Source organism: Condylura cristata, unplaced genomic scaffold (assembly GCF_000260355.1).
Source record: "Condylura cristata isolate star-nosed mole 26May11 unplaced genomic scaffold, ConCri1.0 scaffold00003, whole genome shotgun sequence".
In the NCBI taxonomy this organism is placed as follows: Eukaryota; Metazoa; Chordata; class Mammalia; order Eulipotyphla; family Talpidae; genus Condylura; species Condylura cristata.
This window is the reverse complement of record NW_004567104.1, coordinates 71141674-71155489: the sequence shown is the minus strand read 5'-3', so window position 1 is coordinate 71155489 and position 13816 is coordinate 71141674. Positions and strand designations below refer to the sequence as shown.

The window sequence follows — 13816 nt, the reverse complement described above, 5'->3', positions numbered from 1 at the left end:
GGGTGAAGGCTTCTCAAGATACAATTAACCTGTAGATTCACAAGATGTTCAAGGGCAAGCTGATCTGTGCCAAAGAAGCCGGGAAGACCAGAGCGAGCTCCCCACCCATCAGCAAGAATATATAAAAGCTCAGGAACCAGAGCGAGATGACATTCACAGCCAGGAGCCAACTTCAGCCAGTGACCTGCTGCTCTCTGTCCGACACCATGTCCTACAACTGCTCCACAAGAAACTACTCTTCCAGGTCAGGAGGACGCTGCACTGTTCCCGTGACCACCGTGGCCACCACATCTCCTCAGGATGCTGAAGGCCTGGGAGGCATATATTTGCCCAGTTCCTTCCAGACGGGCTCCTGGCTCCTGGAACACTGTGAGGAGACCAGCTGTGAGCCCAGTGCTTGCCAGCCAACTTGTTACTCGCAAACGTCTTGCGCCCCCAGCCCCGGCCAGGTGACCTACTCTAGACAAACCACCTGTGTCTCCAATCCTTGCTCAACTTCCTTCAACCGGCCAATCACCTTCGTCTCTAGTGGTTGTCAGTCCTCGGGTGGCATCGCCAATCAGTGCCAACCAATGGGAGGCATCTCTACTGTCTGCCGACCAATGGGAGGAGCTGCCTCTGGCTGTCAATCAATGGGCGGGATCTCCTCTGTGTGCCGACCGGTGGGTGGAATCTCCTCTACTTGCCAGCCAGCGTGCGGGGTCTCCAGGATGTACCAGCGGTCCAGCATGTCGAGTTGCCGAAGAACTTGCTGAGTGTGTAGGAGCCAGTGAAGGAATCCAGACTCCATGACCTGCCAGCTGTATTTCCAGGATCTCCCAGCAAGCTGCCTGCCCTGCAAAAGCTCTTCAGCGCTGACCCCTGTTCTACTGCCGGATGGCTGACTCACCCAGCACAGGCTGCCTCGGGCCATCTTTAAGATGCTTCTGGCCGGCACCCAGCTGATTTTAAGGACTGACCACTGGTGGCGCACACGCCTCTTTATGTTTCCAGTCAATTTACCGCCTGTGCTCCAGTTTCTAAGGGTTTTGGCGTGTTTTGATCTTGCTGTTGTATCTCCTGGTTTCTGCTTTGGTGCTTCTGAAAAAGGGAGCTTGTCTCTGTATTTCTCAATAAACCTGCATTCCTTGGCATTGCAAATTTGTGTCTCGATAGTCTTTTTTTTCCAGTCTGGGAATCACCCTCCCCTGACCAGGGTCTGATTTTTCTTCTCTAAGCATGGAGCTGGTGGCCCGGTGTGGCGTCTTGACAAGCAAAGAAAGTGTTTCTGATGCATCTGGTTGGATAGTCTTTGCACGTGTTGTGAAGTAGAGAGACTTGTCCTGGAGAGTCTTTGCACGTGCTGTGAAGTAGAGAGACTTGTCCTCTCTAGTTCCTCCACTTGTTATGGGTCCACAGAATACTTCCCATGTAGGTAAAAATACAACTTACCTGGGAAAGAAGGTAGCTGGGAGAATAGTAGAGAGAAGGGGCAAAGGAGTCAGTTGGGGCATGTATTTTACTTCCTCAGAAGACTACAGTGGACAAGATGGAGGCAGGACGAGGAAGGATGGGAAATCAGTTTCCTGGTCCTGAGATCCATGCTGCAGAAAGGCGACTCCAATTCTGAGTAGAAGGAATCTCTTCCTCTTAGGAAATCAGGGCAGGAGAGACTTAAAAACAAGCCTCAAAGGCATGTTGCTTATTTAAATATTGAAGCCTCATTTGGCAGCTTGCTCCCCCCCCCCCAGCCCACCTACTGCTGAAACAAACCACCTGACCTTGTGGGGGATGTGCAACCTCCTTAGACTTTTCCTTTTTTTTTTTTTTGAAAGTGAGAACTGGCCCCCAGTTGATTTGTTTCTTAACATTCCTTTCTGTTATGTCAAAAAAAAAAAAATTCTATATTCTATAGTGTTGGTCAGGAGAAACATAAGAGGAGATTTTATAGAGTGGAAACATACGACCTGCAGGTAACTTTGCCCACTGTAAGAGCTTATGGTGGGGAGTCAGACCATTGGTCTCTGTTGCCAGTGCAAAAGGGTTTTCTTATTTCACTTGTATTTTATTCAGAGAGGCAACAAGTGGAGATGATTTCAAGATGGACAGGATATTTTCAATATTTCCTAATGTCAACTCTGTCCTTAGAATTAAAGATCTCTCCAATCAAAGAAATGTTGGTATATATGACTCAGAGAAAAATCTTATTAGAGCAAGACATATTTCTATTTTACATGAGCTCCCTGCCTCTCCTTTTGAAAAGTGTTACTTGGCTTTCAGAAAGGCTCTATTTATTCTAAAATACAATTCATCAGGGGAAGCTTCAGAGCTATTGCTTATTCCAGTCAATGCATGGATGAGCTGGAAAATTCTGTGCCTTTAGAGTTGAAAAATTATGTTTTTTAAAGTGTTTTTCTTTTCTATTCAGCTTCCTGGGTGTCAATATACACTTATAAAGACAGGCATGCCTTCTTTTTCTTCAGAGAGTTAATCACCTCTAACACATAAGAATTATATATGAGTCATGTATAATAACATAGGTTTTATGGGCTGGTGTGCACAAATGTTTGCCTGGGCTACTGAACTTGGCCGTATAAACATTTAAGGAACTCACAGCTATCTTGCTGGTCTGTTTTCTTGGTTTTATTTCTGTTTGAGGAATCACCTATTTTGCTATTAGGGATATTCTATTTGTACTTGAACTTTGGATGGTTTCTTGATTCTTTGCCTTACTTAATAGTAAATGATAATATTTCCAAGTGTGTCTTAAGAACAGTCTTTATAAGACAGGGCAGTTATTATTTCCCTCTCCTTATTTTGGAACCTCAAAATGCTTCTGGTTAAATATCTACACCTGTGTGGAAGCAGCTCAGGGGTCTTGAATTCAAATTCTGGTTCTACTACATGGTTGCAGCTTTGTTAGGTTCCCTAAGCTTTAGCTTATCTGTCAACTGTGTGGAGTGACAGAATCGTATGCCTCTGTATTCACTAATAAACTGAGACCGCATGTCCCTTGCCTATCAGCCAAGCCACCCTATCATCTGACACCAAAGTGACCTTGGCATCTTATGTCTTTCTCTCTTTGGTAGGCCTGACTGCTCATGGAGATGGGAGATTCTGAGAGTTTGGGGGGAAGGTGGCTTACTGTTTTCTTTCCTCGTCTCTGAACTTTTGCTTTAGAAGAATTCATTCATTTTATGGCTCTTCTTCTTAGTCTATCATGTGGTTCTGTTCAGATTTTAAGGATTCAGATATCTTAGCATCACTTTCATTCTCCTGACTACCATGAAAGTCCACTTACACAAGGCATTTGTGTGTCTCACAGGTTTCACTTTAAGTTCGGGATTGTAGGGAACATTTGTATTCTAGTGAGGAAAATAACTTAAGTAGAATCTTAGACATCCAGAATTTCTTTGGTTATTGTCTCTAGGATATGATGCTATTCAGATCAAACACAAGCCTTGCCTTCCCTCCTCACACCCTCCCTCTCTTTCTTTAGCAAGCAGAGAATTTCGAATGTTGCAGTTTCCATGCTAGCTGCTGGTTCTGTGGTGAAAATCCAGGCTGTTGTGGCTCCTACCCTCACAAACTCATAGTTTATGAGATGCAGTAACTTATGCAGGTGTCATGCAGGGCGGTTCTCTAGACCTTTGATATTTCCCCTTAGGTAGTCTCAGTGCTTTGCTTTCCACCTAAAAATACTTTTAAGTACTTACCATGGTGCTCTATCACATAAATTCTCTGAAAATGATAAATTTTTCTATGCTTTTTTTCTTCCTGGTGCTTGTTTATAATCCAACCATGATGAAAGCTGAATATATAACTGCCTCTGGGCTACTTGACTGGAAATCTGGGAGACACAATGTTCACAGGACTCAGGGAATGCATCGATTAACCAGGTGGCAGGAATGGAAGGCTGAGATGCTCTCCTGACAACCCCGGCGGCACTGCCCTCGGCCTCCAGAGAAGGCCAGGGGTCTGGGCTCTGATCTTGGCCGTGTGAAGTTTTTCTTATATTTTAGCTCTTCAGCAGGAGTTTTCAGAAAGAAGTCTTACAATAAAATTCAAAGAAATTTTCAAAACTCAAATTGGTTGCCATGTAGTTATTAACTAGGGATATGATGATAATATGTAGGAGCCATCCTGATGACAGTACTGAAACCTGCAAGAAGGACAGATGATTATTCTTGAGCAAGAATTGGGTGTGTGAATGGTGAGAGATGTGTAGGCTCCATCGCCATATACTTCCCACCATAAACAGTTTACAGTGAAATTCCTTCATAAAAAGTGCCTTTTTTATTGTAGTATTGAAATTGAGCCTCTAAATCTCTTTTCCCTCCATTAAACACAAACGTAGGTTATTTTAGAAACAGATCCACTGCAAAGACTGTTGTATTATAGTGAAATATTCTTTTGACCATGGCAATTATTGCTTCATATGATAGCCTTGTAGTAATCTCCTAAGTGATCTTAGTGTTCCTGTTTTCTCTTTGGATCACACTATCATATTCATCTTTATGATTCTTAGAGAGTTAGAGAGGAGAGAGAGAGAGATTTTAAGGAATTGGCTCATGTGATTATGGAGACTGGCGAGTCCAATCTTTAGGATTGGCCATCAGGCTAGAGAGCTGAAGTGCTGATGCTGTAGTTCAAGTCACCTTGCCAATGGGTAGAATTTCCTTTTGCATATAGGAAATCAGTCTGTTTTCAGGTCTTCGACTGATTGGGTAATGCCCACCCACATAGGGAGGGCAATCTGTTTTGTTCAAAGTTCACTGGTTTAAGTGTTAATCTCATCTAACGCACCCTCATTTAAACATCCAGAATAATGGTTGACCACATAGGCACCACATGGCCCAGACAAGTTGGGACATCAAATTCACTATCACATTTACCTTGGTATCTACTGAAAGTCATAGATGTGAGATAAATCCTAATGAAACATTTTCAAGTATCAGACAAAAGCACAGAAGAAAATTCAATACTAACACTTTCAGAAACTAGTAGACATCAATAGAAGTCCTGAGGCTGATGAGACTAAGAGGGAGGGGAGAGAGACAGGGTCAAGGGGTCACAAGGTATGTATTTTCCCAGAATTCCTTTGTTGAGATTGCAGACTTTGTGAGCTCACGTGTGGGCTACATTCCTGTATCTTTTTACTGCTCACATTCATGTAACTAGACATGTGTAAAAGGGGAAAAGATTGCAGAGAGACTAGAACTCATGTGAAGAAGTAATGTGATTGGTAATTTGCGCATCTATTTTGCCCACGGTACATGATAAAATATGGAAATAAAATTCCCTAGAAGATTAACTTATCTTACCTTAAAACTTACTCCTTGGACTAAAGTCACAGCTATCAATCTTGGGATTAAGGTTTGCATTCATTTTCAAATTGATTTGATTAAAATGAAGGAAGAACTTGATCTCTGTGGTTGATCTTACTAAAATATTAATCCATGGGCTCTTCTTTTATCTCTACCTATAATTCTGGGAAAAGTTTGGAACATGTTTCTTTTGAAAGAGTGTGAAACTGCAGATGGCCTGAAGGCATATGTAAAGTTCTTCTGGAAACCAGAAATGGTGGAAGAGAGCAACCTTGCTTTGGTCAGGTCAGGGGAAATGGATTTAGTTCTGGTGTTGGATTCAGTTCTACGGCTTCAACAGGAAGTTGCATTGTTTGATCTCTCCAAGTCTCTGTTCCTTCACGTGTGAGATGCAACTTCAAGTTTGACTAAGGTCATGCTCATCACTGTAAAAGATCAACGGCATCCTCTCATCCTCTCAACACCACAGGACTTCAGATCCAGTCTTGAAAGGGCATTGTGAGCAATGCTTTAGAGTCAAAAGCACTTTCTATCTTTGTCCTTCTTCTAGCTTCAGCAAGTGGTTTCCAAGGTGTCCACAGAGGACCAGTGGCGTGGGACTACATGCGGAGGTTTAAGTCAGCACTCCTCAATGACGCTCACATTCCACTAACAAGTTCCCAGGCACATGGCCACACTTAAGTGCAAGGGATTGGTTCCTATTGTCTAGATGCTTGTGAAGGAGAAAAGAAACTAGACCTGGTGAGCAGGAGCCTGTGTGTGCAACACTTCCCATGTGCTTGAAAGACTAAAGAGCGTCACGTAGGAGTCTGACTCGTGGTGGGCACCCTACCAGCAGCGCTGGGTCTGATTAAAACGTCTCTTCCATTTGTTCAGCATAGGGGTGCTGCTTTAGGGAGCATGGCAGGTGGGAAGGGATCCATTTGGGCACTAGTCTAATACATTTAGGGATAACTTATAGCAGTTAAGGATTGATTCTTAAGCAGCATTATTTAAATTTAAAACATTACTTTAAAAAATTGAGTTAGCATTTGTTTCTGTCACTGTACATGGTTCAAAAATATCGGATCCCATCTCTTCAGGTACATGTTATAACACTGCACCCTCCACCAAATCACCCATGGTCCCTACACACAGTTCATAGTGCTTCTGTGCCCCACCCCTTCTCCGCCCCCTGCTCTGGTAGCCTCAGGCTCACAGACAGGTTTCTAGGATTTGTTGATGTCAAACCCGATTTTATTGCCTTTTCTTCCACCTATGAGTGGAGAACGCCTCCTTCTGATTTGACCCTTTAACGTAATTCCCTCCAGTTCCAAGCCTCATTGCAATAATCCTCAGGAATATCATTAGTACAAACATTGAGATGTAAGTAATCAGTGAGTACCTCGAAAGAGATCATTTTGGTAATGAATATAAGGCTCAGAAATAATTTAGGAACTTCCCTCTTGAAATAAAATGGGAATTCACCAGTCAACAGATTTGTAAATGAAATATAGTTGCTTTCAGTAAACAAACCATGTAAGGTCATCCTAAATCATCTACGTTTCCACTCTGGCCCCTATATCCATTGTGAAATAGTGTCTTTGGTAGGATGTTAGCGCTGGACAAGACACAGTGACTTGTTCATACCACTTCCTGATTTAGTGAATGAGGGAAGACAAAGAGAGTGAGTCCCTTAGCCAATAAGCATAGCGTTGGGCCCACTAAATGGCTTCCAATGGGGAGTATTTTATAAATATGCACTCTAGTTTTTGAGGTTCCTTATTCGTTCTCACTTGAGTTATGCTGCAAGCAGAGGCATTTCTTAGCGTGGTTGCAAATGATTCTATATTCTTCAGCAAAGGCCCTCACCATGTTCCATTCAGCATGGTGAGGGCCTATAGTTTATTGGCAATTCAAATGGAAATGGGAATCACACATACATATGTGTATATAGATATGTAACCTCATATATACTTTCATAATTTTAATTGTTTTTTGTTAAATCTGGCAACCAGAGGTAGGATGCACTAGAACACTGTTCTTCACTCTTGAGACCTTAGCTGGCCAGCTAACTAAAGGCCTGGCTAATTCCTCCTGGTGTCTGTCTCTCCATCCTGTTTGACAGCACCTTTGCACAGGGTGGGCAGTGGGACTAAGCTGGCCTCCAGCTTCCCTCCTTCCAACTAGTATGCTGTTCTAGGGGAGATTCTACTGACTCCTACTTCACAATCTTTTTCTTTTATCATCTCAGGTCATAGTTACTGCCTTTCACTTTCCCCAGCTGTGTCTCTTCTCACTACTGCTAGTCTTGGGCATCGTCTTTAATTTTGTTTAGTATGGGTATGAAGCATTTGCGCAAGTATTTGGGACATGATTATACTACAAATTTGTTATTTACTTGAAATCAAAATGAAACTGGAGCCTGTATTTTATCTGTAAAATTCTACAGTCATCTTTGTTTGATGTTATATTAATTTCAAAATGGGAAGAAGGAATTCCGTAAGATAACAGTTTGAGAAGTTCAGATGCCATTAATTTAGCATAAGTTGTTACTTTAGTCCTTATATTTTTAATATTGCTGCTACATATGTAAATCTCTGCTAGAGAGACCTATATTCAGATCTCTCTTTTTTTCTACCCATCCATCTACCTCTCTCTCTCTATTATTATGAAACCCTTTTACCTCATAGCTGCTGTTATTTTATGAATTGAATGTTGGAGAACTGCTGAAGAGCAGCGTTCGGTGACTCAGAGAAACCAGTTCACAGATGGAATCTCACTTTCTCTAGTGGAAGACAAGGGGAAGACAACCAAGGCATTCACATGAATCTTAAAAATAAAAATAGAAACATCCACATGTCTTGCACAGGAGTCATTCCAGCAAAAATTTGATGGATCATTACATTTTTTTCATCTTCTGTGTTTTGTAATACGAAGTATCAGGCAGGCTGGCTGATCAAATTCTTCTCGGATTCACAGGTAAGGCTGCCAATCTCCAGCCTTCCATAGGAACTGCTAAATGAACATGTCTAGGCCATGTTTTATTTGAGTGACTCTCCATGAAATTCTTGGAGGCTGCCCATATCTCTGGTGCAGTGTAATTGAAAAGGCAAACTACATTTATGAGTGCATAGTGCTTACTGAGCTGTGTAATATCTTGATGGGTAGTTTGGGCCTTTCAAAGTGAGATGTGACATTCGAATACCAAATAAATGCCATTGCAAAACAACCAAAAACCTTTGGCATTTCAGAGTAGTTTTCAGACTCTTTTTTCCCCCTAAAGAACTTATTTCTGTGCAGAACTTATCAAGTGAGTGATTTTTCAAAGCTGCTGACTGTTTTCTTCAAGGTCACGAGAGGAAAATTGATGGTTTAGAATTATGATTAGATTCTCCTCCTACTCCTTTCCTCCTTTTATTTCTTATTTGATGGCTTTATTTTCTCATTTTATCCTCTAACTTTGCATATCCCTATGGGAAAAAATGCAGAAGAGGGCCTTAAGAGACATTGAAAAGGGGCTTCCAGGTATTTTGGGGTGTCATCTATGCATTTAAAATTAGCAAGGGCCCTCACCGGGCTGTTTTGAGTTCAAAACATTTGTGCTTTTACTCACTCATTTACACAACTAATGTTTATTGAGTATCTGATAGTAATTGACAGTCTCTCTTACAAAGATTCTAATGCAATGAGAGACAGATAAATCACCAGTTAACACAAAGTAAGAGTGATAGTAGAGAAGCAGAGATGAAAGGCTATGGATATACAGAATAAGTAGAATCAATTTTGTTGTGGGGTAGAAACACATGGGGAGGTTTTCAGATGAAAATAAGTTGAACTGGGTTTTAAAGAATAGATGAGTTCTCAAAGTGCAGTTAGGAGAAACATAGTCTGGGTGGGTATGTAGATGGAACGGAAAAAAGTCTCACAACTTTTTGTGGATTAAATAACCAGGCCCAGATTGATGCAGCATGGATGTCTTTAATGAATTCAAACAACTGTGGGCTCCATTATGGCTCCAAGAATGTTAACTATATGTAACTGTCAGGGGAGGAAGACATAGTCTAAATCAAAACTCTCTTTGTCGGGTATCTTGATGTAATGAGAATTTTGTATAAATAATGAGAACCACAAGAGGGCTGTAAGAACTTTCTACCTGATAACCAGAGCAAGCTGGGATGCTAGATGCTTGATGTGAGTACCAAGATAATTGTTGCTCAAGGGTGACTTTGAAATCTGTATTCTAGAAGCTTGGTGGATAGTCATATCCTGACCCAGGGAGAGAACATAGTCGAAGGGTGAATGGACTGCAGGTAGAGATTTCACTTAGGGAATATTGCATTTGAAGCATCTTGACACAACCAGGTATGCTCATCAAATAGCACTTGGACTTTCAGTGTCCATATGGACTGTGGGATTGCTACATGGATTGTGGGTAAAAGTAAGGTTTGATTAAACTCATTGAGATTTATATGATGAGTATCTCATGACCAAGTTCTTTGTTTTTCTATTCATCATTGCTCTAACTATGAAGAAATGTACATTTCTCTCATGAAACATTAGTGTCCTGTGGATATCATAGATAATATAAAATGTTAGATTGTCAGTGGGTTGGCAGTGATGCAGACATGTAGAAAAACTAATAAAGTCACATCAACAAAGAATAGTTCTTTGAAAAATACCAAAGGTATTTGAGTCAAATAGCTTAATGTTACTTTTAATTTTGAAAATACAGTAGATATTGGATCTGATTTGCTCTATGTGCTTTAAATCCTCTGCTATAAAAGTCTATTTCTTAATGACTAAGAAATGTTGAAAATATAAAAAGATTTTTTCAATCAATTGATATGCATGTTGAGAATGAAGGTCCTTAAGAGAGATTATACTTTTTTTTTAAAAAAAAATTTATTTATTTATGTGAACTGGGGTATAGGCCAGAGGTGCAGGGGCAGTTCTCTCCCTGGGTCAGGATATGACAATGTAGAGACAGAGTGGGGAACAGAACAGGCAGATCGACGAAGTGCACTGCTGAAGGAAGCAGTGGGCGGCCCAGGAGAGGTCTGCTGCGCCATGTGGGTCACTTCCGGAGCTGGGTATCGAACTCATGCTAAAGTGGCTTTAGCATCTTAGTGCTGCGTTTACCTGCTGTGCCACCAGGGAGGGTCCAAGAGATTATACTTTTTAATGAGAATACAGAAGTCCCTACTCAGAAGGTAACATTGGACTCAGGAAGTAATTCTTCCCTTTGTATCTTCCTTTTCTCTCCTGACACAGGACCCATAAGTCTTTCTCTGGGAATTTGGTCTTGGATCCTCTAACAACCTAAACACATTAGGAATGTAGGCCTTGGATTTCTATAGGCATTTTGCAGCCTTTGTAAACACAGTGTATTCTAGTCCTGTAACTGTTTGGATTCTCTTCTCAACACTATGGTTTTGTGTTTGGCAGATTGATTGCTGAGGTTTATTGTTTTGGGATTTGCAAATTACGGTCAGAGATCATGGCTACAGTTGCATCTACCAGTTGTGAAACTGGCTACTAACTTTAGTGGAAGAGTTTGCCATTGAAGTGCTTTCACATAAACCTTGATTTTCATCATCATCTTGGTTTATGCCTTGAAATACAGATTTCTACAATATTGTTTCATGTAATCTTTTGTGTTTCAAGGCCAGGAATCCAGTTGATATTCACTCCAAACGTAGCTTTCATAATAGAGAAAGGTGAAATCCTTTTCTTGAATATTTAAAAAAAAGATCAGCATTTTTTTTCTCTTTTTTCATTTTTTTTCTTGCTTCCTTAGTTACTGTGCATATTTTTATACTTTGTTGTTAAGAAAAGTAAAGACTCCAGTTCAGTTGACATGGTTAGCACTCTTATTTATTTGAATTGTTTCATATAATGCACCTGCCATTTGCTTAAAGAAAACTTTTCCCTTTATAGTGCTCAAAATAGCTATCCCATGGAGGTCACGCTGACTCAGTGTTAGGGCAGTATTCTAAGGCGCTCTAGTGCTGTGAATTAGTAATAATGTCTCTTTCTTTTCTCTCTTCAAAAAAATTCCAGGTGAAATAAATTACAAAACCATTTTGTGAATGAAAGTCAAGCTTGTTTCTTTATTGTAGACTTTACCTGAGCTTTTATATGATAACAGACATTGCGGCTTTCTTTGAGGTATAACTTAGGATACCTCCCAACCTTTGTTTTACCTCCTAGAATTTTTTGATGGACACTCTGTAAAGAGTTGCATTAGGGTATGCATACCCAATTGACATAGAGAATTCTTTATAAAATGTGGCTTTTGCTATTAGCTGTTTTTTTTTTAAAGTGTATTCAACCTTAATATTTGAAAGAGTGATTATATAAGAATGTAGGTTGTTCACATTTCATGATTCAGTCTTACTGTAACTTCTCCTTCCTCCTGACTCCAACGACAGGTTCTTATAGTTTCAGTGTTTATGATATTTTATCTGTGCTCATGTAAGTACAATATATTGAGGTGATTGACCCAAATGCCAGTGTATGTGTCTGAGTGAATAACCAACTTAATTCTAGAATCTTTTTGTTTGATTATATTTATTTCGTATTTGTGTAGAAGAACTGGAGTGTAGGCCAGAGGAGAGGGAGTGAGAGGACTCACCAGACATAGATGGGGAGCAGAACAGGTGGATTGAATGAAGTACACTATCGAGGGGAGCGGTGGGGTGGGAGAGGAAAAGTCTGCACCATGTGGGTCACTCCCTGCCTGGGGATGAACTCAGGCCACAGAGCTGATAGTGCTCAGACTTAACCCGTAAGCCACCAAGTACCAGGGAATTCCAAATTCTAGAATTTTTTTGTTAGATTTTATCCTACCTTATTAAATCCTTTGTGATACAAGTATGAGGCAAGGTGTTAATTTTTTGCTTAGAATTTTATGTTAAATGGATAAGTGGGAAAAAGCATAATATACTTTGGTGGACATGAATGCCATTAATGCTTATATAAAATCCCAGATGGGAAAATATTTAAAAAAACATGACCAGATGTGGGTGGCCATGGTACATTTTCTTTAAAGGCTCTTTCTCAGGTACCTCTGTGTACCTGCACTTAGAATATCATGACTTTGATTCTGTTATCTCATACATAACTGTTGAAGTAGCTGGCTTACATGTTTGTCTAATTATAACCTTTTTATATAATTGATATTCTTATTGTACCATTGTGAAGTCCTAATCAAACTGTATTAATCAATATCAACTATTACATTCATCAAGCTGTTAAAACACAAGTCAGAAGGCTAGCCTTATACCCCAGGTAACTAAAAAAGAAGGAAGAAATACTACAAGACAATAAGAAAAGGAAATGATAAAAATTAGCAGAAATCAATGAAACAGAGCTCAAAAAGATAATGCAAAAGATTAGTAAAACCAAGAGCTGGTGATGTGAAAAGACTAATAAAATGGAAAACTTTTAGCTAAACTAAAAAAAGAAAATACAGATAAAATCAGAGATGGAGCTTATATTTTCATGATGCCTCCTGTATTCATTTTCTGAAGCCACTATAACAATATACTGTACCTGTGCTTAAAAGAACAGCAGTGAGTTCTGTCACAGTTGGAGGGGCCAGAAGTCCAAGATCAAAGTGTCAGCCGAGTTCTTTTTGCCTCTTCCAGCTTCTAGAGGCTCCTGTTTTTCCTTGGCTTGTGGCACCATTACGTCAACATCTGTCTCCATCTTAGTATTTCTTCATGCTTCCGTGTCTTCTCCTTTTCTGCCTCTTACAAGAATATTTGCCACTGGATTTAGGGTTAAATCCAGGATGATCTATCTCAAGATCCTTAACTACATTTTCAAAGGCTATTTCCAAATAACATCACAGTTATGAGTACTTAGGTTTAGAACTCGAACATGTAATTTTGGGGCCACCATTCAATCGTCTATACTCTCCTAGTTACTCCTATCTGATTGGGGGGGGAGTAGATTACATATAAACCATGCATATAATTGTATTATGTGCAATCTTGAAATAGCTAAGAGAATAACATTGCACATGAACCAATTAAATAAGCAAATTGAAGCTACCTCCCTTAAAGAGTTTTGCACTTGGTTCTGACAATTGAATTGTTTTTCAACCACAACTACATCCCACATAAAGAATTTACAGTGTTTGACATTCTGTCCAAAAATTGAGTTAATTACCTTTTGCAACTCAGAAATGGAAAAGGAATTTTCTCATATTTTTACACATAATTGGACAAATGGAACTATATTCATTTTTTTAATGGACCTATTTAAAAAGCATAGTGGCTTAAAAACTTAATTGTTAGAAAAAGTACGACTTTCATACTCACAAAATAATCTTTTACCTGGATGCAGATGAAAAGCCAAACCTCGACTTTGGGCTTCTATTGGGAGGACATCAAGCTGCAGTGGGTCAGTGGGCTCCACCTTAGACAACCACGTGAGCTCACACCTCAGACAGCCACACGAGCTAACAACTCAGACAGCCATGCGAGCTTACACCTCAGACAGCTACGCAAGCTCACACCTCA

The 13816-nt window shown here is 40.2% G+C and overlaps 1 protein-coding gene across 1 annotated transcript; it reads left to right on the top strand.

The window, feature by feature from the left end:
* The first annotated feature begins 206 nt into the window (after nucleotides 1-206).
* Nucleotides 207-1126, top strand: LOC101629961 (keratin-associated protein 11-1). Its single transcript, XM_004675342.2, has one exon. It carries the CDS (start codon nucleotides 207-209, stop codon nucleotides 753-755), a length of 549 nt encoding a protein of 182 aa, XP_004675399.1. The 3' UTR covers nucleotides 756-1126.
* The last annotated feature ends 12690 nt before the right edge of the window (nucleotides 1127-13816 follow it).

Bases quoted from the DNA above. Each gene is read 5' to 3' on its own strand.
- LOC101629961 (XM_004675342.2), top strand. From the start codon at position 207: ATGTCCTACAACTGCTCCACAAGAAACTACTCTTCCAGGTCAGGAGGA.